A 25,998-nucleotide genomic window follows, 5' to 3' on the forward strand; every position below is an offset into this window, starting at 1 on the left:
TGCGCCTGGCAGGGGCCCGGCGTTTGGTTAACTGCGCTCGGACAACTGTGACTTCATTTACGCCCCGCGCCCCGACTCCGCTCGCCGGCCGCCCCCCGGCCGCCGTGGGGCCGCCCCCGGGCTGCGCTGCCCGCCGGGGCCGCCAGGGGAGCGCCGGGCGGCGGAGGCGGAGCGGGACCGGGGCCGGGACCGGGGCCGGAGGGAGGGAGGCGGAGCGCGGCGCCGCAGCCCCGAGCCCGAGCCCGGGCCGGCCGGTGGGCAGCGGCGGCCGCGCTGGGCGCCGGCGGCTCCGGGAGCCCTGCGGAGCGCTGCGGAGCGGCCCCGGGGGATGCCCCGCGGCGGACAGTAGCCCGGCCGCCCGGTGCATGGCACAGCTATGGAGGTGGTGGACGAGACGGAGGCTCTGCAGCGCTTCTTTGAAGGTAAGCGGAGCCCCGGGGCAGGTCCAAACCGCCTGGGCAGCTCCCGGCCCGGGTCGCATCCTCCGGGCCCCGCGGAGCCGCCCCGGGGCTGGCAGCGCTGCGCTCTCCGCCCGCTGCCCCGCGGGGACCGTCCCTGTGCCTGGGGCCGGGCTCCTGGCAGCCACTTCGGCGTAGGGGTCGCGGCTCCTGGCCGCCCCCGGCTCGCCTCGGGGCCGAGTTTCTGCTCACTCGTGTTCCCCACGCACTGCGGCCGCCGGGACAGGCTCCCCGCTGCGAGCTTCAGCGGGGACGTCGCCCGTCTTCGGCAGCCGTCGGGGGGGCTGGCAGAGGACCCCGCAACAACCGGTGCCTCAACCGGTGTCTGCAGGGCTCTGCTGTCCGCCCGCAGCCTGGACCCCGTCACAGAGCGCAGCCTCCTTCATGTGAGTGCGAACTGGAGGCAGCTTTTACCAAAGCCCGGGGTGGAAAAGTGATTGCTAAGAGAATTTGTCAAGCAGGGGTGAGATGTGGTTGCTTGTGGCAGCTGGGGAGTCCGTAGGGCTGAACCGTGCCGCTGGGGAGGCGCTGGGACCCTCATGCCCTTTCTTGTCCCTCCCTTGGCTCAGCGCAGCTTCCCTCTGGGCCGGTTTTGTTGGCACGTTCCTCTCTTCCTGGTTGACCCTCATTGCTTCTCTTCCCCGCTCGCTCGCTTTGTTTCTCTCTTTCTGGTGCTGCGCCCCATGCCGCGTGCCCCTTGTTGTCTGGTGGGCCCGTTCCCAGGTGGACGTTTCGGTTGTGTGGGCTGTGGGCCTGTCGAGGGGCGACAACACACCCGTCCCAGCGAGGCTTTGTTGTATCAACGGGTCCCGGCGCTGGTGGCAGCAAGGCCTGTGGCTCAGCCCGCGGTTGGCAGAGAGCTGTCTGCGTGCACGGGTCAGGTCTGGAGCGTGGGACTCCCCCGGGGGTCCTTGTGCTGTGCTTTGGCTGCAGGGGCGCTGGGCAGTGTGCTGCCTGCTGCGCTGCGCTCGCTTTGCTCCGTCGCTGTGGGAGCACCACAGCCCCTCCGTTTTTCTGGCTGGCCGGAGGACTGGACCCGTGGAGGAAGAGGAAGGTGCACCACAAGCAGAAGATGCTCTCAGGAGAGGCTGGGACTGAGCCGAGGCTTGAGCTGCTTACCTCTCGCTTTCCCCTCTCCTAGTCTCCGTGTGATGCCTCAGTAACGCGTCCCCTCAGAGGCCAAAGCATCCCCTCTTTGTTCCAGCCGTGGTTCTGGGTTTCTGGGAGCGACAGGATTAGCGAGGATGGAAGCCTCGCCACGCGCGTTCTTATCATGTGCTCCCAGCCTGTTTTCTCCTCAGCCTTCAGGGGGCTCGTTTTGTTTTGGGGCTTCCACTGGGACCAAGCTCCTAACCCTGCCCACCCACCTGCTGTCCTCGGCGCACTGTGCGCCTCCCCAGCACCCCACGCAGCCCTCGCTCAGCACCCCAACATTATCTACAGGCGTTAGGCTTCAGCCATTTGCCTCTTGTTTTTGCTTGTAAAAGTGGAATCTCGTTCTCTCCCAGAGCATCTTTTCTTAGGCTGGAGGGCTTCTTTTTCTGTCTATCTGACTTTCTTTCCAGGTGGTCTAGGTGACCCTGCTTCAGCAGGAAGGTTGGACGAGATGGCCTCAGGAGGTCCCTGCCAGCCTCAACTATCCTGGGACTCTTCTCTTTCTCTTTCCTTCTTTCTCTTTGCTATATTTGTCTTTCTCTCTTTGATTTTCTCCTTCTTTCTGTCGTTCTAGTTCTCTTTCTTTCTCTTTCTCCTTCTTGAACCAAAAGCATCTTGCCTATGTAAAAACAGAGAGTGAGGAAAACCAGGGCTGAAGGAGATTTCTCCATCTTTGCTATTCGCTTACTCGTGTGACTTCCTTTGAAGAACTTCTCTGAGGATAGCTTTTTCGCAGAGCCCAGCGTGTCTCCTTACTTCCTTTGGTCCCTTTGGCGGTGCTGTTAAAGAGCGGCTGTTACGACACGGTGCTTGAGAGTGAGAAGGGAAACGGAGAAAGTTTGAGCACGAAGGGTTGCTGTTCGGTTGATGCAGCGAGGTGAGGGAGTGAGACTCTTTCCTCTTGTGCGTGCTTCCAGTAGCGGTGCTCCGAAGGAGTCAGCGGCCAAACTGACCCTGTTATTTGGAAGTGAAAGGCAGCGCCTGAAATGGCCAGTTCTGCAGCGCAGAGTTGGATTTGCCCTGGAATCTCAGTGTGCAGAAGGATTAATAGTTCCTGGATGCATAATATAACGATGAACAATGGACCTGTTAGAGTTTATTAATTTATAGGGCTAAATTCATTAGTGGAACCAGCTTCCACACTATCCTGTAACTTCTTCAAAGGTGTGTGCTGTCCCCCTTCCTGCAGGGAACGTGTTCAAACTGCAGTTTTCTTTTATAGTGAAATCTTTTTTCTTCTCACAGATCACCTTCTCTCAAGTGGAGATTTCACGCTAAAGGCTCTTCTTCCTGTACACTGAAAGCCCTGAAATAATTAGGGAATTCCCTTTCATTTGCCTGAAGCTGGCTTGCACAATACCTGAGTCGGCTGCAGGCAACCCTACCATATTTAAGAGTAATCCTTTAGTGCTTGAGCAGCGCTCGGTATTTCAAAGTGTCAGACAAGGATTAACTGGTCTCTCGCAGACTTTTGGGGAGTGGGGGCTGTGCTCGCCCGAGGTGCGGCAGAGAGCTGGTGTCTGCCGAGGGCAAATCCTGGCGCGTGGCTGCGGCCACGGTGCCGCGGGTCCTAGCTGCAGAGCAGGGCTTGTCTTGGGGAGCAGACGCACCCGAGATCTGGGGTCCTGGCTCAGGTCTTCTCAGCTGCAAGGGACGGGCCCTGATTTTCATAAAGTGGGCTCTGGGCATCTGCTGGGGCAGGGTATCCTTATTTCCCTGGAGCGTAGTTGTCCGCTCTGTGACAGTGAGATCTGAGACTTGCAAGGATGGAGAAGTAGAAGAATGATGTGAACTGTCTAGGACTTTGCTCTGATGTTGGGAAAGGACTAGGAGGAAGTGTGCGCAGCCTCGGAGGGGGGAGGTGGATTGGACCCAGGTTCATGCCCTCCCGGGGATGAAGATGCTGTGGGTGCCACCGCTGGCAGCGTGGCCTCAGCGTCCTCCAGCTGGGCCTGGGGTCACTGCTGCCCTGGCTTGGTACTGCAGCTGGCGAGGAGAGCTGCGGGCAGGCGGCTGGGAGGGCTTCGAGGAGGGAGCGTGGGATGCTGGGGGTTCTGGCAACGGAGGTAAAGGAGCTCAGTTTGGTCTTTCCATAGTATTGGGAGTGTTTATCCAGAGCGCTTGTATTTTGTATCAAAGGAAAAGTAGGGAGTTGAAAGTGTCTGACCCTTGGCTGGCATCCTGCTAGAAACCTTACCTTCCTCCCTGCCTACCACTCGCGTAAGGGAAACAGTTACGACAGAGCTCAGCTATTCGGGATCCCTCTCTCTCTCGGCTAATTTATGAGATAAGAGGTTGTTAAAGAATGTATATCGGGAAAGATGTGCAGAGCTGGGCTTGGGGGGCAGGGGAGTGGGCGGTTTGGCAGATGGCTGCACGGCGATAGGGCAAGAGATGGAGAAAGAATAGCAAACGCAAAAAGTTTAGAGGATTTTGAGTTGAACTCTAGTTGGGAAAGACAGTAAAAAGGAAGGGGCTGGATTTTCAATGAGAGCCGTGAAACCCAGCAGATTTATCTTGGTCCTCACGATGTTTTGCTGTGCACGAGTGGCTGGAGCAGTTGGAAGCGGGGCGGCTGTGTGTCCGTGTGCCCCTGTGCGCAAGGCGCTGCGCTTGCTGCTGGGGCGGTCGCGGGAGCCTCCCAGCTCGGGGGGAGCAGGCGAGCACCGGGCGGTTTATCAGTGAGGCAGCAAGTGTGTTTGTATTAGTGAATGTTTTCACCCGTAGGAGTGCTTGCATATGTGTGTTAATGGTATTGGTTCCTTTCTTGGTGATTTTTATTGTGTATTATGGAGCACTTTCCACGTGTGCATAGGAAATGGTGCCCTGCAGGAGATCAGGGCCATCACCCCGTCTTCCCTGGGTGCAGAGAGGAAATGAGGGGGCTGAGGCAGAGAGCTGAACCCAGGACTTGTGGGTTTGCATCCCGTCCACCGGGCTGTGTCTGCGTGCTGCTTGGGTGTGCTGCATGCCTGCACGGGGATCTGCTGATGGACAGGAACCAGCAGAGGACTCCACCAGTGAAGCTTTTGCCAATGTGAAACTGCAAAGTGGTGAGCTCGAGGGACGAGGAATTGTTCTTTCTTCTTCAGAGCTGGCCAAACGGTGGGGGGAAAGAGTCCCTGAGCTGGGGGGGCTCTGGCTGCCGGCAGTGCTGGTGACCCCCGCTGTGAGTTACAGCTCACCAGGGGCTGCTGAGCACATGGCGACCTTGTTTCTGCCGGGGGACAAACCTTGGAGGAGTGCACAAAAGAGTTGTAGAGAAAGAAGGGGCTGCTTTGGAGGCTTCCTGGCTGCTTAGGAATGCAAAGGGGAGACTGGTGGTCTCTTGTGGCTGAGAACAGTGGTAGCAGAAGGGACAGAAGCCAGCCATGGGCCAGGACGGCCATCCCCACGTGCATTTTTTGACACCAGGTCTTGATGTAGCGATGTAACTACAGAGGATCAGAGTGGCTCCTTTGAGTTACAGAGTGGAATGGCTTTTTGTGAGCTGGGTTTCATGTTCGCTGTTCAGCCTCTGCCTGTCCAGCTGCTGTCTGCCCTTGCATCCCTGAGTGCATCCTGGAGCTCTGGCGCTGCGCTGGAGAGAGGCTGACCTGCAGTGCTTGTGCAGAGCTCTTTGGCCTTACAGGAGTGAGGGGAAGCACTGGTGAAAGGCCGCGGAGAATCACAGGCTCCACACGAAAAGCACGGCGTGGTCTTTGCTGTGTGTTGCTCCAGGTGCTCTGTGCTGAGACCCGGCTCTCGGGAGGGTTGGCCGGGGAAGTGGTGGCTTTGCAGTGTGACCATCTCTCTGGGGCCGGGCTGGCGCAGCGGGGAAGGTAAGAGGCTTTGTGCACAGCCCTTTGTTGAGCAGAGTTAGCCCGTAACAGAGTGGTCCTGGGGAACCTGGTACAGCACAAACACATGACCATCCCTCCTGGTAATCCCCTCACAGGCCCAAATCCCAGAGTGCAGCAGCAGCCTCCGAGCCTCCTCCCTGGCCCTCCCACTCTTCCCTGGGGGAATAGAAAAACCAGCAGGCAGCAGCCCTGGGACCTGGACAAGCTGAGCTAGGCAGCATAATGACAGAGGGGGAGAGCAGGGACACGGCGGGAGCTTGACATCTGCTCTCACCATGCTCAGGATGCGCTGGATCCGAGCAGGTAACTGCACAGATCCCTCCTTACCTTCCACAGCTCCACTTTCTTTCCTCTCTGCCCTCTCCATCTCTTTTTCCAGCATGATTTATTTGCTGGACCTCCCATCTCTGCCCTCCATCTCCAGCTTCCACTGCCTGACCAGCCTGGTGTCCGCATCTGCTCAGCACGTGTCCTGAACGAGGGCAGGTAACGTGAGGCTGCTGGGGAGCACGGCTCCATCCCAGGCCCTGCCCAGAGGAGGGAGGAAGAGAGGAGAGAAAAGCTTTCCCCTGAGCTCATCAGCAGCCCTCTGCAGCTCTGGGAGGTGTTCCTGCGCAGAGGGAGCTGCTACCTCCATCTCGGCAGGGCCAGCAGCAGGAGGTCCTGAGAGCCTTCAGCCAAAGCACTTGTCCTCTTCTGCTTCTTAGAGCAAGGCTAGTGCCTCCAGAGTGTGCTGGCGCTTCTCTGGGGGCAGCCCTCACTCCTCAGCTTCCCCAAAGCTCCTGGGGGAAAAGGATGGGGTACATCCAGATGGAGAGAGGCCAGGGAGCTGCTGGTAGGAGGGCGGGTCCCTGAGGATGTCTGATAAGGGGTGGGTTGTGATTCAGACAGCGACGTGTGCCCACGCCCGCGGAGGCTCCATGGGGTAGGCAGGAGGTACTTTGTCCACGCTCTGGTTAATGTGTCCTCCACAGGCTGGCATCCTGCGAGCCATGGCTGGACAGGGGCCATTGGGGAAGATGAAGGGAGGCGCGTGGAGGTGTGACCGGGCTGGTGGAAACGGGCATGCTGGTGACTCAGAGCTGACCTGGGCTGCTCCCGGGCTGGGATTGCACAAGGGCTGCTGCGGGAAGGAGATGCCCGACAGGAGTGGTGGGACAGGGGGGTCTGGCTGGACTGAGGGAAAAGCGCAGCTGTAGGTCCTTCCGTATCCCTTCGTATGAGGGCAGGCACTGCAAGGTGCTGGCACTGACCCCATCAAGCCTGTTGTGAAATGAAGGTACTGGCCCTGCCCTGTGAGCTGAAGGGGCAGGCGGCCGCGGCACTGGTCTGGACCTGGCACACTGGGCTCAATGGGTGGCTGGGGCCAGGAGCCTTGTGGAGAGGTGTTTCTTCATTCGGTGCTGTGCCCTGGAGCACAGACGTGATCTCTCCTTTCCTTGGTGCTGCCCTTTCGTAGAGGTGTTTGCAGGGGGAGCGTTTTTCTGCTGGGATGTCAGTGAGCTGGGAGTCCCATGGGCACAGACATGAGTGCGAGAAGGCAGCAGTGGAAGCGAGTGGCTTGGTCTTTTGGAGAGCAGATGTGGATGTGGAAGCTCTCACGTGGCTTTGAGGGGCACAAGGGTTAGGACTATTGATGTGAGTAGGATCTAAGGGTGTGGATCCTGTCCAGGAGGTTAAAACCAGCTTCCCCCTAAGGTACAAAGCAGGAGCTGGTGCTTGAGAATCATTCACTGAGCTTAACCTGGGATGTGTGCTGGCATCTGTCCTGTGGTATCTCGCAGAGAGGCCCAAGGGACTGTAGAGTCTGGAGGAGGAAAGCTTTCATGCACAACCAGCACCACAACTTCTTCAAAAGCCCCCCCATTGCCCATCCATGTTTTTTGTGTCTGGACCCCATGAAGAGCAGGGGCACTTTGGCTTCTTCACTGGGATCAAGGCTGCTTGCAAGGTAAGGAGGCAAAGCAGATTTAGTGACCTGGAAACATTCACTTGGAAGTGTAGAGCATCTCAGCAGCTTCCTGATGTACTCTGGGGGCTGAGGAGAGATGATGAAAGCCCCCGTGGAGCCCTGGAGCCTCCTCTTTGGCCTCTTGTGACCAGCGACCCGCCAGCTGCACAGAGCTGTAGGCGAGGCAGGGTTTCTCTCTGCTCTCTCTCACTTTTCTGCTAGAGCAAAGCATTTGCTGGGGCTGGCTGTCTGGGGCCGGACTCATCCCAGTTGCTGTGTTGCTGGCTGCAAGGACCCTGGGACGGAGCGGCCGCTGGGTTAGCGCTGCGGAGAGCTGGGCACTGCCCAGACGTACATCCCTACCCGAGTGGTTGTGGCCTCTTCTTGTTTTCTGCTTCCACATCACTTTCTACCCTGCTGTCACTCTCAGCCCATGGTCATTTAGTGAGAAATAAAACCAGAAGAGGCCTCTTAAAGATGGAAGTGAGATGGGACCCTGCTGCACTTGTCCTGCTCTGCTCTGCGGCCTTGTGGCTGGGGTGAGAGTGAAACACTCCTTGGAGCTGGGAGCTGTGCCAGGATGGTGCAAGGCTGTGTGACCTACGGACCCCTGGCCCACAGCAGTGCTGTTGGAGTCTGCCTGTCCTTGGTGCCACCCTCACAGGGTCCCAGGCCATGGCTTGGTGTCCCCACGGTGCACCTCTGCTTGGGATTTCCCTGCTCGGGGTGGTGTTGCTGTGGCAGAGCTCACTGGGTAACCCCTTTGCCTCTCTCCAGTGGTATTACTGGTAGGGGCTTGGACTTTGCACTCTCTGATAAGCTAAATGTGTCTGAGGAATGATTAACTAGCATGTGCGTTGCCAGAGGACAGGGGAGCAGCTGTGACTGGAGACACAAACAGGAAGGGGCTCGTGGCTCTTGGGCCCAAGCTGGTGCTTGCTGGGTGCCTCTCCTGTGCGCCCGCTCAGGGGGCAGCATCCTGCAGGAGAGAGATCCTGCACCGTGACACCTTGGGCTTTTCCAGAGCTCGGGGTAGACAGAGAGAGATGAGCTTGTCAGATCAGCAAGGGGGGTGCAGAGCCCATGGAGGAGACTGTTGTGCGTGGGGAGAAGGGGTGCTCCTAGATGTAGGGGGGTGGGTTGCTTTGGACACCGTGCTTGGCTACCTGTTGGCTCCCGCATCGGGTCTCATGGATAAAACCTCTTGCTCCTCCTGACCGGCATGCTTTGGCAAACCCTTGCACATCCAGCATGCCTTCCTTCTAGCATGCCCCAGGGCATGTTCAAGGCATGTTTGAATGAAAGGCTTCCTTCCCGAGGGAAAGTGCAACGTGATACTCAGGGTCCGCACTTATCTCCCTGAACTTTGTCTGTTTTGATGTGACTACGGAAAATGGTGAAAGGGAGGTCTAGGAGTAGGGCCGCGGGGCTGGAGAGAGTGGCAAAGCAGAGATACCAGACCTGTTGGGGAATGAGAGCAAACACTCGCTGGCTTTGCTGGGGAGGAGGGCTGGTTGGAAGGGCCAAGACCGGAGTTTTAAATAGCTTTAGTGTCGGGATTTGAGGGCAGAGGCTAGGGAGAACCAGGGGGAAGAGGTCTTGGTGTGGTGCCGCACGGCTGTGATCATAACCCCTGACGTGTCCAGGGCTAGGGCTTGTGTGCAGAGCTGCAGGCAGGGGTGGGAGCCATTCCCTCTGGTGCTGCATCATTGCTTCTCTCTCACACCCCAGTTGCTGTGATGGGCTTAGTGGAAGGAGAGCTGGCGTCAGTCTGCAGTGGTTAAGGTTTTCCTAGCCTCTCTAGGCTGCATAAACTTTTCCTTTTTTCCCCACTCTTCCCTTTCCCCATCTCTCATCCCTTTTGCTCTATCAAATCCTCTTTTCTTCTGCTGCTCTCATTATTCATTTGCAGTGTATTGAAGGAGATGTACTGAATTATGCCCTAAGTAGTCACAAACCGCATCACTGGGAAGAGCAAAACAAGTGGGGCTGTGATTGCAAACCAGTGCATAGTGTGAATAGAGACTGAACAGGCTAGCTGAAGCAGTGTGGGAAGGGACCAGAAGTAAATAAGGAGCTGATAGGCACATGCAGTGCCAACAGCCATGGTCTAGCCTTTAACGTCTCTGATTTTTATAAAAGGGTGATGAAAGCAGTTTTTGCTGGGACCGAATTTTTCTTCTGTAGGGTCTCCTTATCACCCTAACATTGCAGTGGTGTATTGCCTCCTGAGACGTGGAGTGCCAAACAGGTCTGATTTCCTTCTCCAAAGAGAAGATGGTAGTACTTGATGGGGAGGAGATGATGCAGAAGGTGTGGGGTGGGCATGGGACAGGATCTGGGGAAGACACAGGCAGGGTTCCCCAAAGAGTTGGAAGCCTAAGTCCTATAAGCTGTCTGTCTGTTTTAATGACAAGGACTGTAGGGCATGCAGAGCTGCTCTTGCTTGCAGCTTTGAGGAGTGAACGTTGCATAAAGAGAGCATAAAACTTAATTTGGAACATGCAGATTCACTTATTTTGTATGCCTGACAATATTTATTAATAAACAGCTATCATTTATAACTTTTAGTCCGTTGTGCAGATTACAGCTAACTGCTGGAAATCCAGATAAACAGGAAACCAAACAATTTATCAGTGAGCTTGATCTTGGCTTATCTCTTCTGTTATGACAAGCAATGGTTATGGACATTGATTCAATAAAGCACTAAAAAGCGCGCTTTGACTTTATTGGAAATGAAACACCTGCTTAAAGTAAAGCAAAAGCCTAAGAAGGGCATTATAAGGGCCATCAAGCCATTTCACAGTTGGCTGCTTGCTGACAATATGATCCATGCTCAGCTCAGTGTAAGAGCAGAAACAGTCCTTTTCCTGATGAGATCCCATCTGAATCGAAACCTGAGGTCAGTGGGGAGTTCTGGGTGGGCAGCAGGAGAGCATCTGTCCATCTCCCCTGTTTTAGTTCAACCCTCATGAGGGGTTGTTGGGATGGACAGCTGGGTGGTGATGAGTTTTCACATGCAGCGTAGTGGAAAACATAGAGGGGAAAGAGGGCTGATAAGTGATGTTTCAAAACTAATTTCATTGTTGGCATTGTGGGGCCCGAAGGGACACCAGATAGACCAATGCGGGACCTGCAGACAGGGCTTCTTGTCCCAGAATGAAACGTTCAGCTGCTGGAGGTTGTGCAGGGGCTTGAGAGGGGAAACTGGTCAAAAGTCAACGCAGTCTAACAGGATGCTCTTCTGGAACATCAGGGCAGGGACCTTTTCTGCTCCTCTGCTTTCAGACATGGACACTATGTCCCTGTTATACCCAGGAGGCATCTGTGGTTGAAACATCATGGATGATCACTGGTAGATGTTTGTACTGAACTTTTACAGGTTTTTTATGTGACTTTTCAGCGCAGTTCTCTTAACTTAGCCAAGGCACAAATAAGTTGGTGATTGTACCACTGGGCTGTCCAGAACCTGCAGTGTTTCACCCAAGCCAAGTTTAGCTTTGAAAGAGATGAGGATGGTACCAGTGACAGTGAGCTGTGATGGTTTTAAAGCCTGGTACCAGACACCAGAAATGCTTGCCCCCCCTGCTGCAGAGCAGTGCCTCACTAGGCACTCACGGTGCTTTTTACTAGCAGAGGTCTGGCCCCTCATACACAGGCTGGCGTGCTTTCAGTTGGCTCTCTGAGGGGGAGTGGTAGTGAGGTTTTATTTAGCTTTTTATGTCAGCCCTCTTCTCTGCAGTTTGGGAAACTAAACCACACAGAGTGAGTGTTGAGAGCTAGATAGGAACAGGATGGAGAAAGTTGGTCGGATGTGTCCCTATTTTGTGTTTTGAGCTGGCGATGACCAGCCAGTGAACAATTCACGTTAGCAAATGGGAAGCGGACATGAGCTTCAGGAACGTGGGCTGCTCCCGGATGATGGGCACTGAAGGAAACATGTGGAGCTCTCTCTTTCGGCAGGGCTGAAGCCCAACTTCTGTAGAATTTGTGCTTTGGCTGACTTGTTGTTTAAAGGGGTCAGGGTGTTGGTTGTTGGTTTTTGTCAATACGGAAGAGCAGTGTTAAATCTCGTTTTGCTGTTCTGCAATGTCATGGGACTGTTAATAAATCCAGCAGCCTCGTGTCAGTGAGCCTCTGGGAAGTTCGAGGTGCTTGCCCTCACCGCTGGCTGCATAGCAGCTCTTCAGGCTGATGGTGAGAGGTAGGCTCTGCCCTCAAGTTGTGATGGTCTGGGTGGAAGGATGAGCCTCCCCACCTACAGAGGCAGCTGAGGACTGCCTGGGGTAAAGTGACCTCTTGCCTCTGTTCTTAGCGCTGCTTGCTCCTCTTTCCTTGCTAATTTCATAAGGCCCAGGTAGTGGCAGCATCTTCTGATGAAATTACCTTCTGGAATTACCTTTCTTAAAATAACGAGGCTTAACTGAGTTTCAGGCCAAAGAGGACCATGAGGTCTTCTAGCCTGACCCATGCAACAGCCTTGAGCAGTGCAACCTTCAGGTAAAGCAGTGAAAGAACAATGGGATGGTTGTTTTTGCTGCCAATAAGAATTTACCCATGAGATTGATCTTCACATCCTAGCCTTGCTGGGAGAACTGTGGGACTTCTCATCATGTGTGTTTGTGGGTTTGTGTTTTATCTGTTAAAAAACAAAACAAACAAATAAATAAAAATATAGCTGTAGTTGGGGGCTTTTACAGGAAAGAATACATCCCACTGGACTATGCAAAATAGCCTTTGCCCTTGGCTCAGCCCTGGGAGTCTGCCTGGGCTGAGGACTTCTCTGGGGGACACTGAGTCAAAGAGACTTAGCACACACCATCAGATATTCATTTGTAGTAACCTTTAAAAACCTGCATCGGCGTAGTCCCCTGCGAAGATTTGAGAGGTGAGTGATCTTGGGAACTGCCTTCTCCCATTGTGAGCAGAGACGTCATGGGGTCTGACGCTTTGTGAGCCAGTACTGTAAAAACAACCTACGGAGATTGCTGTGCTCGCTCGGTGGGTGCGGACAGTCCAGGGAAAGAGACATCTTGTTTCTTGCCTCCAGCACGGCGGCGGGCATGCGGGAGCAGCGGTACCTTGGACAGCAGTTGCTGTCCCCGCACGGCTCGTGGCCCTCCTGCTGCGGCGAGCAGGACAGGGACGGATGACACGGGGGGGCAGCAGGACGGTCAGCCTCTCCGGGATGAAGGCATCCCGCTTCCAGTCTGCAGGTGCAGCTGGGTGGAAGGGCGCTGGGGAGTTCCCTGAGCATTGAGAGCACGGCATATCGTGCCAAATGTCCCGTTTAATTCAGCTCTCGACCTAAAGCGAAAGCGCTGACATACACAACTGGTGATGTGGTATTGCTCTTTCCTAGTGTGTGAAGGGACTGCTAGGGTAGACCCAGGAACCTGCAAAAGGGGAAAGGGGCATTTTGTTTAGTGACAGAGCCCAGCGCGCAGTGAGCCCCCCAAGGAAGCACAGAAGTTCACTGGTGGGGTAGGGCCTGGCTGCGGGTTACACCAGTGCTGTTCCAAAGGTGTGTTGGGGTCTGTCACAAAAGAAAGGAGAGTAGGGTAATAAGGCAAAGTGGCTGTGCTGCCGTGGGGGTGGCTGGGTGGCTGACTCTCATCACTCATGTTCTTGACTCAGCTTCCCCCCCAGAACTGGTCACAGCCACCACCGCAGCCGTTCCAGCCTCTTCTGTCACCTTTCAATCGTAGCTCCTGCTGCTGTTCACAGACAGCGAGGAGTTGTCCTGCAGCCCTTGGAGGGATCTCAGCTCTGTGGTAGATTTTAGCACTTCTCTTGTGAGGTGAAGGAATGTTTTTGTCACTTGTGTGGCAGCTTCCAGGCAAGCTTCCGTCACAGCTGGCAACTGGCAGAAAGTCTTCAGGCAAGGGACGAGCCCTGCGCGCTGTGCTGGCGCTGGGGGCAGCGGGACGAAGCCAGCGCACTCTGCTCCCCTTGCATGGACAGTTTGTGAGTTTGGGAATTGCAGTAACGTGCTTTGAATGAATTTAGCCAACAGTAGTCCCTTGGCAGGACTGGTGAGCTACAGTGGGGATAAGGAAATAGGAAAATATTTTCCAAATTGTTCCTGTAGAGTGGAAAATCCTAAATTAACCTGTAATTACTAAGTTACCTCTGAAACCTTTTACCCAGTGATGTGAGGAACCTGAAGGACAGTCAGTGAGCAGGCCATGGTGGTGGCCTTCTGTGCTGAGCAAGGTTGGTCTTGTCTCCTTGAACTTCTTATGTCTCTGCTGAGAAGCTTTCTGCTGCCTCTCTGCAGTGTGGGATTCAGGGCTCTGTGGGCCCTACAAGTAGAAGGGGCCTCTACGATGTCTGAGAAGTATAATTGCTCCTAGAGCACCTCTTTGAGGGTAGTTTTTGACAGGTCCCAAGATGATGACCAGTAACGTTAGGATTCTGTACTGCAGTCGTGCACGAGGGCTTCGGGCCTGCTGTGGCTGCGCTCTGCAGGCACGGAGGAGCAGATGGGCCTCGACCCATGGGTTTCACCCCTCGTGGAGAGCTGCTCTTCCCTGCTAGGAACAACATCTTGTTTCGTGGCTGACACTGTCAAATCTCACACGCGAGCTGCCATATCCTCTCTGTGAAGCTGCAACTCGCTCCCAGCAGACTGCTTTCTCCAAATGTGAGCTCCTGTATGTGGGGACCGAACCACCACCGCTCGGCCTCCCAGCAACAAATAGGCCAGGCGGGGACCTGCTTTTGTAAAGCTTCTTATATGCATCCCTGGCAGTATTACTTCAACCTTTTCCAAAACCTGTCCAATATTTCCATATCCTCCTCTGCACTGAGCGGGCTGTGTACTCCAGCCACGGTGTGCAGAAAGCCAGGACCATTTCTCCTGTGTCTGCTCAATGGCCCACTTGTGCGCAGGGAACTCTGCAGTCACCACCATAGATGCCATGTCATGTCAAGGGCTCGTGTGGCTGTGGTTAGTCCTAAATACTGGAGCCTTTCTATTAGGAATTTTTTTTATGTGTTTCCCAGCCTGTACGTGCTGCATTCAAGTGGTGATTCAGGACGCTTTGTAAGAATGAATATATATATTTTTTTCCTTTTTGTTGCTATCCCACCAGTCAGCGTGCCACCGTCAAACTTTGCCAGGCGGAGATCAGCAATAAGAAATGCTGAATGGCTTTGGTGCTGGTACCAGTCCTGGGGGGCCCTGACAGTAACTACACTGCTCTTTGATGTCTTGATATAAGCAGCAGTACTTTAGCTCTGTCAGTGATGCAGCGTTTGATCTCTCTTGTGTTCTCCCTGCCAGTTCCATGCAGGGGAAGTTGCTAATCAGGATGCTGTTTGGCATTAAGTGAAATGCACTGCAGAAATTCAAGACTGTAGACGCTCAGGGCAGGGACTTGAATGGACAGCCCTGGTCCCAGCAGCCCCAGAGCATGTTGGTACAGTCACCTCCCTAACAGGTGTCTGCAGCAACCTCGAGATGCTGCTGGTACCACAAGCACAGAGCGGAAAGACAAAAAGCATGTTTTGCAGGAAGCCTGGGCTTTTTGCACCATTGCTGATGATGTCAGCTGAAGAGCTGTGGTTCTGCCCAACTGAAGCTGTGTCCCTCATTTTTTGGAAAGCAAAGCAAGATGCACCTGGGGAAAAATAATTCCAGAGATACTGCCAGGGAGAGAGGCAGCCTTCCTTCCTGCTGCTGGTTGTGACAGATGCTGGGGTGGCAATGGAAGGTGATAGTGAGGGGATTGCTGTGCACAGGCTGGAGACAGTCGCAGGAGACAGATAATGTCAGGTTGATGGCGGTCGAGGCCGGAGGAGTTGGTGTGCGAGCAGTTGTGGCTAGGAGATAGTGAATGGCCCAGCTGTGAGATCCTTGTGCTATTTAGGCACTGGCAGTGAATGGAGATAAGAAAGGGAGCATTCAGGTCAGGCTTCGAGGAGAGCAGCCAGACTTTGAGTGTGGGCCTGTGGCATTGTCTCCCAAATGGAAGAGATGAAAGTCCAGACGCACGGCGCAGAGCCCCGCAGGGCAAGCTGGGAGTGAGTGACCTTGTGCTGGCCTGGACAGAAGGCTCTAAGAGTTTTGTTAATCTGTTGATCTAATGACTCACGCGATTCGTGTGATTTGCCTTCCCTCGTAACTTGACTCTGTCACAGCACTGGCAGCAGGCTGCCTGGTTCGCCTGGGACCTGATTTTCCCAGCAGGTGCTGTGACACGGGAGCTGCATGTGAACTCTGCTCTTGTGGCAGGAGCTGGGTGAGCAGCGCTGGGCAGCAGCCGCTGTTGCTGCCACTTGGCCTCCATGCTGAGGACAGGAGGGATGGCTCCCAGAGGTCTGCCCAGGTTGAGGTGCCAGGAGAGGGCTCTCGGTTTGGTTCCCGGGTCCCTGACCTTCCCCGTGCATCTCTTCTGCACTCATTACTTGGTGGGGACCTCTCACCTGCTGTTGTCCGCCCCTCGCAGCCCAGGCCATGTTGCCATGACGTTCGTCTCACAGTTCTGCCACTTTGGGTACATCTTGCCCTCCTCTCAGTGCCGGAATTTGCCTCCACTTGTCTTTTGCGTGGACACTGCTCGTTCTGTGCATTGAGAGCCCATGGAACCGTTCTGCCTCCAGGCACACGTGCAGCCAGTGCCTCCCAACAGGCTGACCTCCTCATCCTCCAGTCTGTGTGAATACTTCTGCGCTGCCCACCCCACCCCACGTCCTCCAGCAGCATGCCAGGCACCTTCCCTTTCCTCGCTTGCACTGCTCCGGACAACGTGCTGCTTTGAAGTGAGACCCAGAACACACAGAGAGCCTGCAGGGTGGATGGGATCCAAGCGGCACGTTCCGTATCTGATTTGTATTGTCTGGTAACTGCTAAATCCCTGGTGCAGGAGCTATGTTCCAGTGCAGGAGAAAGCTCACAGTTAGTCAGAAAATGCAAACAGCAAATAAAATAAAATTAAAATAAAATTAAAACAAAACAAAACAAAAACAACATTCAGTCTGAAAGCCTATAAGGAAATAGCCAGTATGGCAATAATCTCTAAGTTTTTTTTTTTAATAACCATTTTAATTGAGCCTTTTTTTAAAAATTATTATTGGCTAGAGAAGTTTAGTTTAGCTCAGGAAAAGGCAAAGTATGAAGGTGACTGAGCTGGTCCATGAATGTCTTGCTGAAAAGTAGCTTTCTTAGAGCAGAAGGCTCTTTAGTAGGTAAGGGTATGGAGATACATCATGCAAACTGAGACAAGGAAAAAAGGGTGCAGGTTTATTAGTGTCTCTCCTTCCTCAGGAGATGAATTGATCTTTTGAAGCCTAATTCAGGACTGCATCTGTCCAAAGGATGCGTCCAGTGCAGCGAGAAGTTCTGGGTTTGATGGGGGACACTGAGTAAAATTCTGTGGACTCGGGGATATAAGTCTGTATTGTCTTAAGATGGATGAAGTCAGAGAAATAGTGCTTACAGTGTCCTTCAGTCCATCCCTCCATCAAAAGCACAAGGAGGGCAAGAACTCACAAGCACGGCACATCAGCTCATGAACCAGTCCTGAACCAGAGCCAAGTGGCAGAGCAGGAAGATTCACACTGGGCAACCCCACCACTGCTCTCTAGGGCAGCGTGCACCCGTGGCAGTACCTACAAACACCCCGTTCATACTCCGTGGCTGCCAAGCAAGACTTGGAATGCTGAAGCAGGATGCGTTGAATCTTCTTTCCTTCTTGGGGAAAGAAACGACTGCCCTGAACCTGTCTGCCCAACTGGTCTGCTTCTTTTGGTCGTGCTGCTCTGCTCTTGGATCCTGGGAAGTGGTATTGGGTCTTGGGAGGTTTGTGCCACCAGTGAAGCAGAGGTGAATGAGGACTTCCTGAAGTGATGGTAGGGGAAACCAGTGATAAAAGAAGCTCTTGGTGCCCTTTGTGGTGTTTGCAGGAGTATTTCTGGAGCAAATGCTATTGCCATGCAGTGCCAAGAGCAAATGCTGCACAGTTGCGTGTCCCAGCAGTGTGAGAAGGAAGATCTCAATGACCCGATGCTCCTGTTTGTGAAAGATTGGTTGCACAAAAGCAGTGATGGCCCTCCCCAATCCCTGGCAGAAGTCCCATCTGGATAAAGAGCTCTGCCTTCGTACACTCAGCCTCCTCTGGAGGCTGTCCAGGCTGGACAGGAGGGACCTTGTTGCCTCCCAGCTAGAAGGGAGGAACGAGACGTCTGATCTGGACATGGTGTTCCTGGCGATGCTTGGCTGCCTGTAGGTTTGTATTCTGTTGCTGTTTGATTGTTCAGCTTCACGCCCAAGGATTGTTTTGTGCTGGGGGGCTTCCAGGGGAAGCAGCGCAGTTCCAAGTCCCGAGTCTCCTGTGCAGGTCTTCACAACGGGGCTGAAAGTGGGCCCCAGTGTGGCTCCCGGGCCACTGAGTTTCCTCAAAGCCTTTCCAGGAGCCCGGCAGTGTCAGTGGCCCAGCAGCGAGGTCAGTGTCCGGGGCTGTGTCCCTGGGGCGCTCTGCCTGGCAGTAGCAGGGCAGTGACATTGCACAGACACCTTCTGCCAGTCTTGCCAAATCCCTTTGCCTCCCTGACTTATTTCCTTTCCCAGTCACTGCCGACCTGGGGCAGTGGGTCATAGTCTCTGCTTAATATCAATATGTAGCTGGCAATTCCTTTTTTTTTTTTTTTTTTTTTTCATGTATCGCCAATATGTTCAGATAATAATCCTCATTGAAGAGAGTTTACACTGACAGGGAGGAGAGCTGAGCCAGGCCTTCACGGACATCACCTGACAGAAGCTCCTGTCCCCAAAACTTGCAATCTATGTATAGCCAGTGGCCGAGAGGAGCAGCACAGCTGGGGTTTCTGTGCCAGAGCGGAAGCTTTGGCTTAGAGATCTCCTTTTTTCTGCCCTGTCCTTCACCTGAGGCTGGCCAAGCAGAGCGGCCATGTGGCCAGTGTGCCGTAACCCTAGCCAGAGCAGGGCTTCAGGAGGGCGCGCGGTGCTGCTCGGCCTTGGGGCGGTCAGCCAGCAGCACGGAGGAGCCTCAGCGAAGGCATCCAGAGGCTGAAGGCCTCTCCCCATTCCATCTTCTTCCTGGGGCAGGGAACGGAGGCGCGAGGGTCACGGAACCGGCTTCACATGGCGGTGCCCCTGTTTCAGCTCGATTGTGGGAGCCGCCAGCGCGCTCAGATGGAGTGGCCTTCTCTGGTCTTGCTGTCCTCCCTCCCAGCCCTCCAGCACCCTCAGCCTGGGGAGGGAGATAAAGGCGTTATCTTCTGCCTCTGGTTCTCAAACAAACAGGGCAATGTGCCCCCCTGGGCAGGCACCTTGGACCCGCCAAATGGCGACGCTTGTGTGGGTGCTGCTGTTTCTGCCATCTTAGTGCATGAATTGACAAGCAGGGCATTGACGGCAGCGGGGACACACACAAACGCTCCACTGTGTCCCCTCTCACACCTTCCCCTCCTCCTCCTCGGCCCCGATGCCCGGAGGACAATGGCTCTATCCAAGCCAAGGTTCACAGCTGGCAAGGGCGGAGGAGAGGCCAGGACCAGGGTGGGGAGCCGGAAGGAGAAGGAACTCGGGTCCAGAGGGATAGTGGCTCTGAGAGGGAATGGACAAGGAGAGATGGGAGCTGGGGAAATTTGGGAGGGCCTGGAAGAGGGAGAAGGTGCTGACAGGTGTCTGGTGGAGAGGCCAGAAGGAAGGCGGGAGGAGGAAGAAGAGGGTTCAGGAGGGAGGATGGGGCTCACTCACCTCTTCTGTATGGAGCCACTTGCCTTTTTTTGCAAGGCTCCTTGAGGGACATGCCCTTGCCCTGCCGTTGTGTAGCGTGATGCTGTTCTTTGCCTCCTCTTCTGCCTTGGGATGTCTCAGTACACACCTTGTCTTCCCCAGGGCCTGGGAGAGAGGGCATTATCTCTATCTGTATACCTGTACAGGCTTCATATACTGGCTCGTATCACCTCCCTACTAGGAGGTCAGGAGTAGCAACAGGTATGGGAGGAAGGGTTGCTGTGGGCCTGAGACAGGACATGTTAAACACTTAGGGACAGTTCCTGGCTTATCCGAAGGCACTTTTGTAAGATCTATTCTGCACATGTAAGCTAAAGAGATGTGGGCCTGTGTGAGAGCAGAGGGGGGCTTTCCAGGCAATGCGGGGATGCTGCTGGTGATGCTGCTGCTGCCTCAGCATTGGGCTGCAGCCCAGTGATGGTTTGGTTGCACCTTGTAATCTGGGAGGTTTGCCACTGGCTCGCCGTTCAGCCCAGTTGTTGCTCCAGAGTCCTTCTGGCCACTGCAGACCCTACAGCTCTTTCTTGGAATCTGGGGCGTTGGCTAAACCCCGCCTCTGTATCAGTGCGGATGCAGGAGCCTCCCCATTGCTTCAGGAGGGCAGGTGATGTCCTCGGCGGTGGGCTGACAACGTGATGTCCCTGGGAGGAGATGTGGGGTAGCGGCTGTACTTCTGCATCGACTGAGGCAGTGCTGCCCTTCGTGGTGGGAAGGGGCATGCACTGGGTTTGTGTGTGCCAGAGAAGGGTGTCTTAACTCAGCTGGAGCCACTTGGTGATGGCACATTGGGGTGAGTAACCAGCTGGTGCAGGTCAGCTCCATCGCTCTTGGATCAAGTGAAGGTCCCCAAAGTCATGGAGCTGTGTGGGTTGGCACCACATAAATGTTGCCCCTACTGGCAGCCTGTGCAGACCCCAGCAGGCTGTCCTGGAGGGGCTGAAGGGGAGCCATGTGTCAGGAGGGGCTCACCCTGGGGGGAGCCGCACTGCAGGTTGGGGAGGGGGCCCCGGGGGCCCTTTCTGTGCTGTGGGCAGCAGAGGCTTCGCTCTGGGGTGGTCCTGAAAGCTCTTTAGGGGAGATGGGGGAGAGGTCTGGCTTGGCGTCCCACTCGGGTTACAGGAGCCACTTCTGCTGGGAGTGACTGGTTATCGTTACAGTCAGGTAATAAAGAGCATTAATTAAGGAGGAATGCTGGGCCGGTATCTGGGGGGAGGCGAGGGCTGCGGGGTCGCGTTCCCTCCTGCTGAAGGGGATGTGTCCCCCCTCCGCACCCTCTGGGCAGCTCTGGGTTGGGAGCATGGCAGGAGGGGGAGTTCATCCCGCTGTCCCTTCAGCAAGGCGTGCGCTGTCCCCAGCTGGCCGCTCTGTCACCCAGGCCTCTGGGCAGGGACAGAACTCCATCATGGCCTCCCGCCCCTGTCTGTGTCTCATCCCAGGGCAGTGCAGGCACAGGGGGATGCCATTCCCTGCGAGAGTGGGCCAGAGCTGTTGTGCTGGGCAGAGCCGGCTGGAAGGAGCGGATCTGAAGCCAAGCGCTGGCCCCACAGCTCCCCGGGCTTAGGCGGTGTTTGGTTAGCGAGCCGTGGCCTGGATTCCTCGTGCTCGCGGCCCGGCCGGCAGCCAATCCTCCAGGGCTGAAGGATAAACACGGGAGGAAGGTGAAGGGGGTGCAGAGCGGCGTGGGGCCCTGGGAATGTGCCGATGCGGCAGCCCAGCCTGCCGATTGCACAACCTGGGGGGAACATGGTTGGGCCACGCGCCTCGCTGCGGCACTGACCGTCTGAGCATGGTGTGCCGCTGCTGAGCTTGTGAGTGATGCTGTGCTGAATCGGGCGATGCCTCGCAGCTGGGAGCAGTGCCCGGCAGCATTTGTCCTGCTCAGCCTGGTGTGCTCCTGAGGCTCGGCGCCTGTTCCAACGCATGCTGGAGACCACAGGTATTTGCCCCCCTCCTGGCCGTGGGGTCAGGGCTTGGCCTCCACAGCGCCTTGGGAGCTCCTTGTCCTGTCTGGAGTGAGTGCACAGCAGCACTACAGCCCTGACGTCTGCGGCACTTCAGAAGTGTCTGGGGAAACAGGCAGACCTTCAGTGCAGGCATGGTGGAGGCCGTCGCAGGTACCTTTCCTGAGCCTTTCTGTTTCGGGAGCCAAACAGTGCTGAGATGGCAGCAGAGGAATGGAAGCGTGCAGCAAACACTCACCAGTGTCTGTGGGTTTTCATTTGTCTTCATTGCAGTCCTCTTCTCACTGGCTTTCACAGCACTCAGGGCGGAGCAGAGTGCTTCATTTCTAATTCAAACCAGCACCCCTGCGGTGGGTCCCTTAAACTGAGAACAAAAATTCAGCCTCTGGTGCACGGCTACAGTGCTGCGGGGAGGCCCTCGGCTTGGCACAACCTCTTCTCTTCCTCCTCATCGCTGGCATTCCCCCACCCTTTGCTGATGTTCCCCAGCCCGTGAAAACAGTTGACCTCGTTGTCATCTCCAGGTTCCCACATCTGGTTCTCGTTAGCAGATCCCAGGATGAAGTTCCTCGGCTCTCTCCCTTCCTCCCACCCACAGGTGACCCAGGCAGGATTATGGGCGATTAGAAGACAGGCAACAGAGCAAGAATAGGTGGGGGAGGGACTGTTATAAATAGAAATACCATAAACTTATCAGCCTATCACTCGAGGTAAATTCTGGGTTTAATCTCTCAGACCTGTAAATATGACGACTCGCAGGGGCCAGACACCTTTAACTCTTTCAGCGCCCCGAGGCTGCGTGCCCGTCTCAGATCGAGAATGGGATGCAGCAGAGTACCTGAAAAGAGGACAGGGAGCACCCTGAGCCAAGAGGACGTCGCCAGAAGAGACGAGCTGACAGACCCACGCCATCCAAGCAGAGCAGTGGGGAGACGGCAGTGCAGGAAGCACCTCCGTTTGGATGTCGATCGTGTTTGGAGGTTTGGGGAAGGCAGAGAAAACCAGTCCAAACATTGGGATTCCTGACATTCTCACACGTACAGGGGCCTCTGCTCGCCCAGCACTGCTCACAAGGATGGTGCTGCGGGTTTAACATCTTGTTTTTCTGGCAGAGTTTACCTTTGGGGTCTCCTCCTTCCTCTTGTGAGGAAGGGGTGGAAATGTGGGGGTCAAGAGGAAGGCAGGACAAAGGGATCTGGCAGGTTTGGGAGTTTGTTTGCAGCACCGACTGAAGGAGTGGTGAAATGGAAGGTTTTCCTGTAAGAGTTTGACCTGAGGAGCCTCCCCATGTCTGTACAGGGAGGTCAGCATGTTAGCAGGGGGGTTGTACAGCGTGGCTGAATTACTTGGCCCTGGTACCCTCCTGCCCCACGATGCTCATTGTGTGCAGAGCACGCTAATAAGCTGCTCTGCAAGAAGGTGCTCTTTGGGCAGCTCTGCGGGGAACCGCAGCACCTCTCCAGGCTCACTGCTCCAGGCTGGAGAGTGGAATTTGTCCTGTTGAGCTTCAGGGACGTCAGCGGGGTTACAGGTGACAAAAGCTCTAGTGAACATTTTGGAGTGGGTGCTGGTGCAGAGGCAGGGCCGTAGGGCAGGAGGTGCTACATGGACATTGCTGTTGTTCTTCCCATGGCAAGGAGGTGAATGCTGGCAGCACAGGAGCGCTTGGGGCCTCCTTGGCCTCCTCCATCTCTCTCCTGCTGGGACAAGGGGATGCAGGAGTCCGTCTAGTGTGGGGCCGTGCAGGTGTTATGCTTCCCAGGGTCCCTGCTTTGTGGCTTCCTACTCCATCCTAATCCCCACGTTGGAGGGGGAGGGAGTGTTAGTGTCATTAGGAGCTCGTGACTCTGTGGAGAAGTATTAGCTTTTAATTAATCACCTAAACTGGCTTTTGGTTAGAGCCTGGCCTGCATGGAAGCTACGGGTGGTGGGATGTTCCTCGTGTGGGCATGCTGGCGTGACCCGCTGCCCCGATGTTCCTGCTTCGTTGTCGCTGGTGTGAGTGCCTCCATCCGCAGGCCGAGGAAAGTCCTTTATTTTCAGATTTTTCCCATCACACATGCGCAGCCAGCCCCCCGCCATGCTGTTATCACAGCGGCACAGCTGACGCACCTCTCGCGTCAGGTTGCTTATCGCAGCCTTTGCCTGGGTCTCAGCTGAGCGCTCCTGAAGGTGACTTTTAAGAGAAGGTAGCAGAAAAATATGAGAGCCCAGCAGCTCTGCTGTCTGTTGAGAGCTTCCCATCCTTTCTGGACAGGTCCCAGGTTCCTCTTCCACTGTGGAGAAGCTGTTGGAGTGTGTAGGTGTGAGGGGATCCTGTTGGGGTCAGACATCTTGAGATCTTTTTATGGACAGGCTCAGTAGCTTGTGAAAAAAAGCAGCAAAATCGGTCAAGTGCCTTTTTTGCTTCTTTGAACCTGGGTCCCCACCCTAGGCCTTGGGATGAAGATGGGCCTTCCGATAGCTTTTGAGGTGGATGTTTGCCAAGCACATCGTGATTTATAGCTTGGTGTCTGACCAAGAGCGAGGTGGCGGAGAGGGGCAGTGCTCACCCCTGGCAGAAGGTTTTGGCCAATGATGATGCTCACAGGGGGGAAGCCGAGGGGTGGCTCCTTGCACAAGAAGTGCCTAGGTAGAGCCATAGGTGGGGAAGAATTAGGAGCAGGGTATAGTGAAGGTCCTGGGGCTTGGGTGAGGGACACAAGCACCCGTGGTGCTGGCCCTTGATGAGCCCTTCCAGCCAACCACAACTCGAAGGAGGACAACTGCATGGTCACTACCACATCTCTGCCACTTCAGGAGTTGAGAGGACATGGCTGTCATGAAGGAGCATCTGCAGCTCTACGAGGGAGGTGCTGGTGCAGCTCAGGACCTCACACGCTCTGCCTGCCTTGTTCTCGTCCTACTGCAGTGCCAGCCCGGCACTAGCATTGCATGTCTGTGCTCTGGATGCGTCCCTTTGTAACAAGGATTCGCATGGGAGAGTGTCACCTCCTTGTCCCCGGAGTCCCCGGGCGCTACTGTGGAGGTGCATGGTGCACAAAGTGTTAGGTGTCCTGCAAGGGAACGGATGCCTGGGATTGTCCCCCCTAGGCAGGGTTACTAAAGGAGAGATCCCCCATCCGCACACACACCCTGTCCGTTTGGCAGAATTCCTGGCTGGATTTATTCCTGCCGATTTGCTTGTCTTGGTATGAAAGGGATTTGCAGAGGGGAGTGCTGCAATTGGCCGGGTGCGGGCTGAAACCCCCCGTTTTCGGTTTTGCGGTTCAATGGCTGACCTTTCCCCACCACCTCGCCTGTGGGAGGTGGGGGCCATGAGCAGGTCTCCTCCTGGGCTGGGGACACTGTGCTTGGACGTGAAGCGTTCAGGCCTCTTGGGAAGGGCCCGTCTTCGTTATCGGAGCTGAGGGCGGCAGGGGGGCCGGGCCTTCTCTTCCACTTTCTTGGCAGTGTCTTTGGCACCGAGGGCTGGCACCGACCCCAGAGGGCTGCAGACTCCCACTTAAGAGAGAGACAGATAAAGAAAGCACTTTCTGTCAACAAAACCCGGCCCAGCTTCCCCAGAGCAGGAGAGGGGAGGAGGAGCCCTCCAGGAGAAAGGAGAGGGAAGCCCACCGCTTGCCCCCGCAGGAGAGAGGAGAGGGAGGAGGGCTCCTGCAGCAAGCATCAAGAGCTGCTCCAGAGCCATCATGGCAGCGGTGGAGAAATTCCAGCACGTTCTGCAGAGCGGAGGCAAGGGTCCAAAGGGAAGGACTCCAGCTTTCCCAAAGCACCACCGAGTCCTGCCTCAGGGCCCTGGCCTCTGCACAGATTGCTCTCTGCTGTGGCCCCTCCATCAGCCATTAACTGCAGCCCCGGCAAGGCCGGCGGCTCTTGTAGCTTTGCTGACAAAGCTGCTGCGGGCTGCGTCAGGGCCAAGTTGGTGGTGGTTGGGCAAGAACTGGGTCTCGTGCTCCGTGGAGCTCAGGCCTGGTTCCATGACCTCCCTTCTCCCATGTGTCCTGAACCCAGCCCCTACAAAGCCCGCTTGACCCACGGCCGGAGTGTGCCCTGCAGGATGCTGCAGACGAGCCCCACCTGCGTGTCCAACTTCCTGGGCTGTGTCACCACCCTGACTTGTCCCATACGCGCTGTCCCTGTCTGGTTTTACGCTGGGGTGCAGATGGGTATGGACAGATGGTCCTTTTCAAAACAGAGGATCTACTAATCTTCTCAGATTGGTTTCTTGACTTGGCAAAGGTCTTTGGTGGTATTTCTGACCTGCACGGTGAGGGCCTTTGCCTTTCATGTCCTTCTCATGGCTCTTGCTTCTGCCTCCTCTCCCCTTGCAGGCCATGACATTAATGGAGCTCTGGAGCCATCTAACATCGACACTAGCATCCTGGAAGAGTACATCAGCAAGGAGGACTCACCAGATATGTAAGTGCTTCCCTTGCTCCACAACAGAAACAGTATTCACTGATGTTTTCTGTGGAGAGGTGTTGAGCAATTTCGAGTCCTGCAATGTGAGAAATAATCTGGAAATCACTGTGTGCCCTAGCTGTATTTCTGTCCCTCCTAGAGTCCTCCTTTATAGCTCTTTGTTCCCTTATTTATTTCCAGTTCTTCCTCCTATCTCTTCCCTGCTTCTTGCCTTTGAATTTCTTGTCTCTTAGCCACTGTCTTCTGTCCCTTCTCTTCTCCCTCCTTGAGGGCACTGCAAAAGACTTTTTCTGAATTTGAGCAACGTGAAAGCAAGCACTAGCAGCTTGGTGTGAAAGATTAAATCCCCAGTGCAGCATGAGTGTGGAGAAGGGAAGGGTCTCCCTGTGTGCACTGGCAAATGGGGGGAAAGGCAGACCTGGGCAGCAGCCAGTGGGGTCTG

The 25,998-nt window shown here is 55.3% G+C and overlaps 1 protein-coding gene across 7 annotated transcripts in view; it reads left to right on the forward strand.

The window, feature by feature from the left end:
• Positions 1 to 230: 230 nt before the first annotated feature.
• The window catches only part of MYRF (myelin regulatory factor), a 64,315-nt gene continuing 38,547 nt past the window's right edge, over positions 231 to 25,998 (forward strand). For 2 of the 7 annotated variants that reach the window (XM_040560190.1, XM_040560192.1), the window contains exons 1-3: positions 10,057 to 10,557; positions 20,008 to 20,012; positions 25,466 to 25,553. In XM_040560190.1, the coding sequence (XP_040416124.1) occupies positions 10,394 to 10,557; positions 20,008 to 20,012; positions 25,466 to 25,553 (257 nt within the window). In that variant the 5' untranslated portion in view covers positions 10,057 to 10,393. Of the gene's footprint in view, positions 423 to 10,055; positions 10,558 to 20,007; positions 20,013 to 25,465; positions 25,554 to 25,998 lie in introns of those variants that run through there. The other 5 variants (XM_040560191.1, XM_040560194.1, XM_040560193.1 and 2 more) reach the window with 3 other exon arrangements.

This window comes from Cygnus olor, chromosome 5, assembly GCF_009769625.2.
Source record: "Cygnus olor isolate bCygOlo1 chromosome 5, bCygOlo1.pri.v2, whole genome shotgun sequence".
NCBI classification, from domain to species: Eukaryota; Metazoa; Chordata; class Aves; order Anseriformes; family Anatidae; genus Cygnus; species Cygnus olor.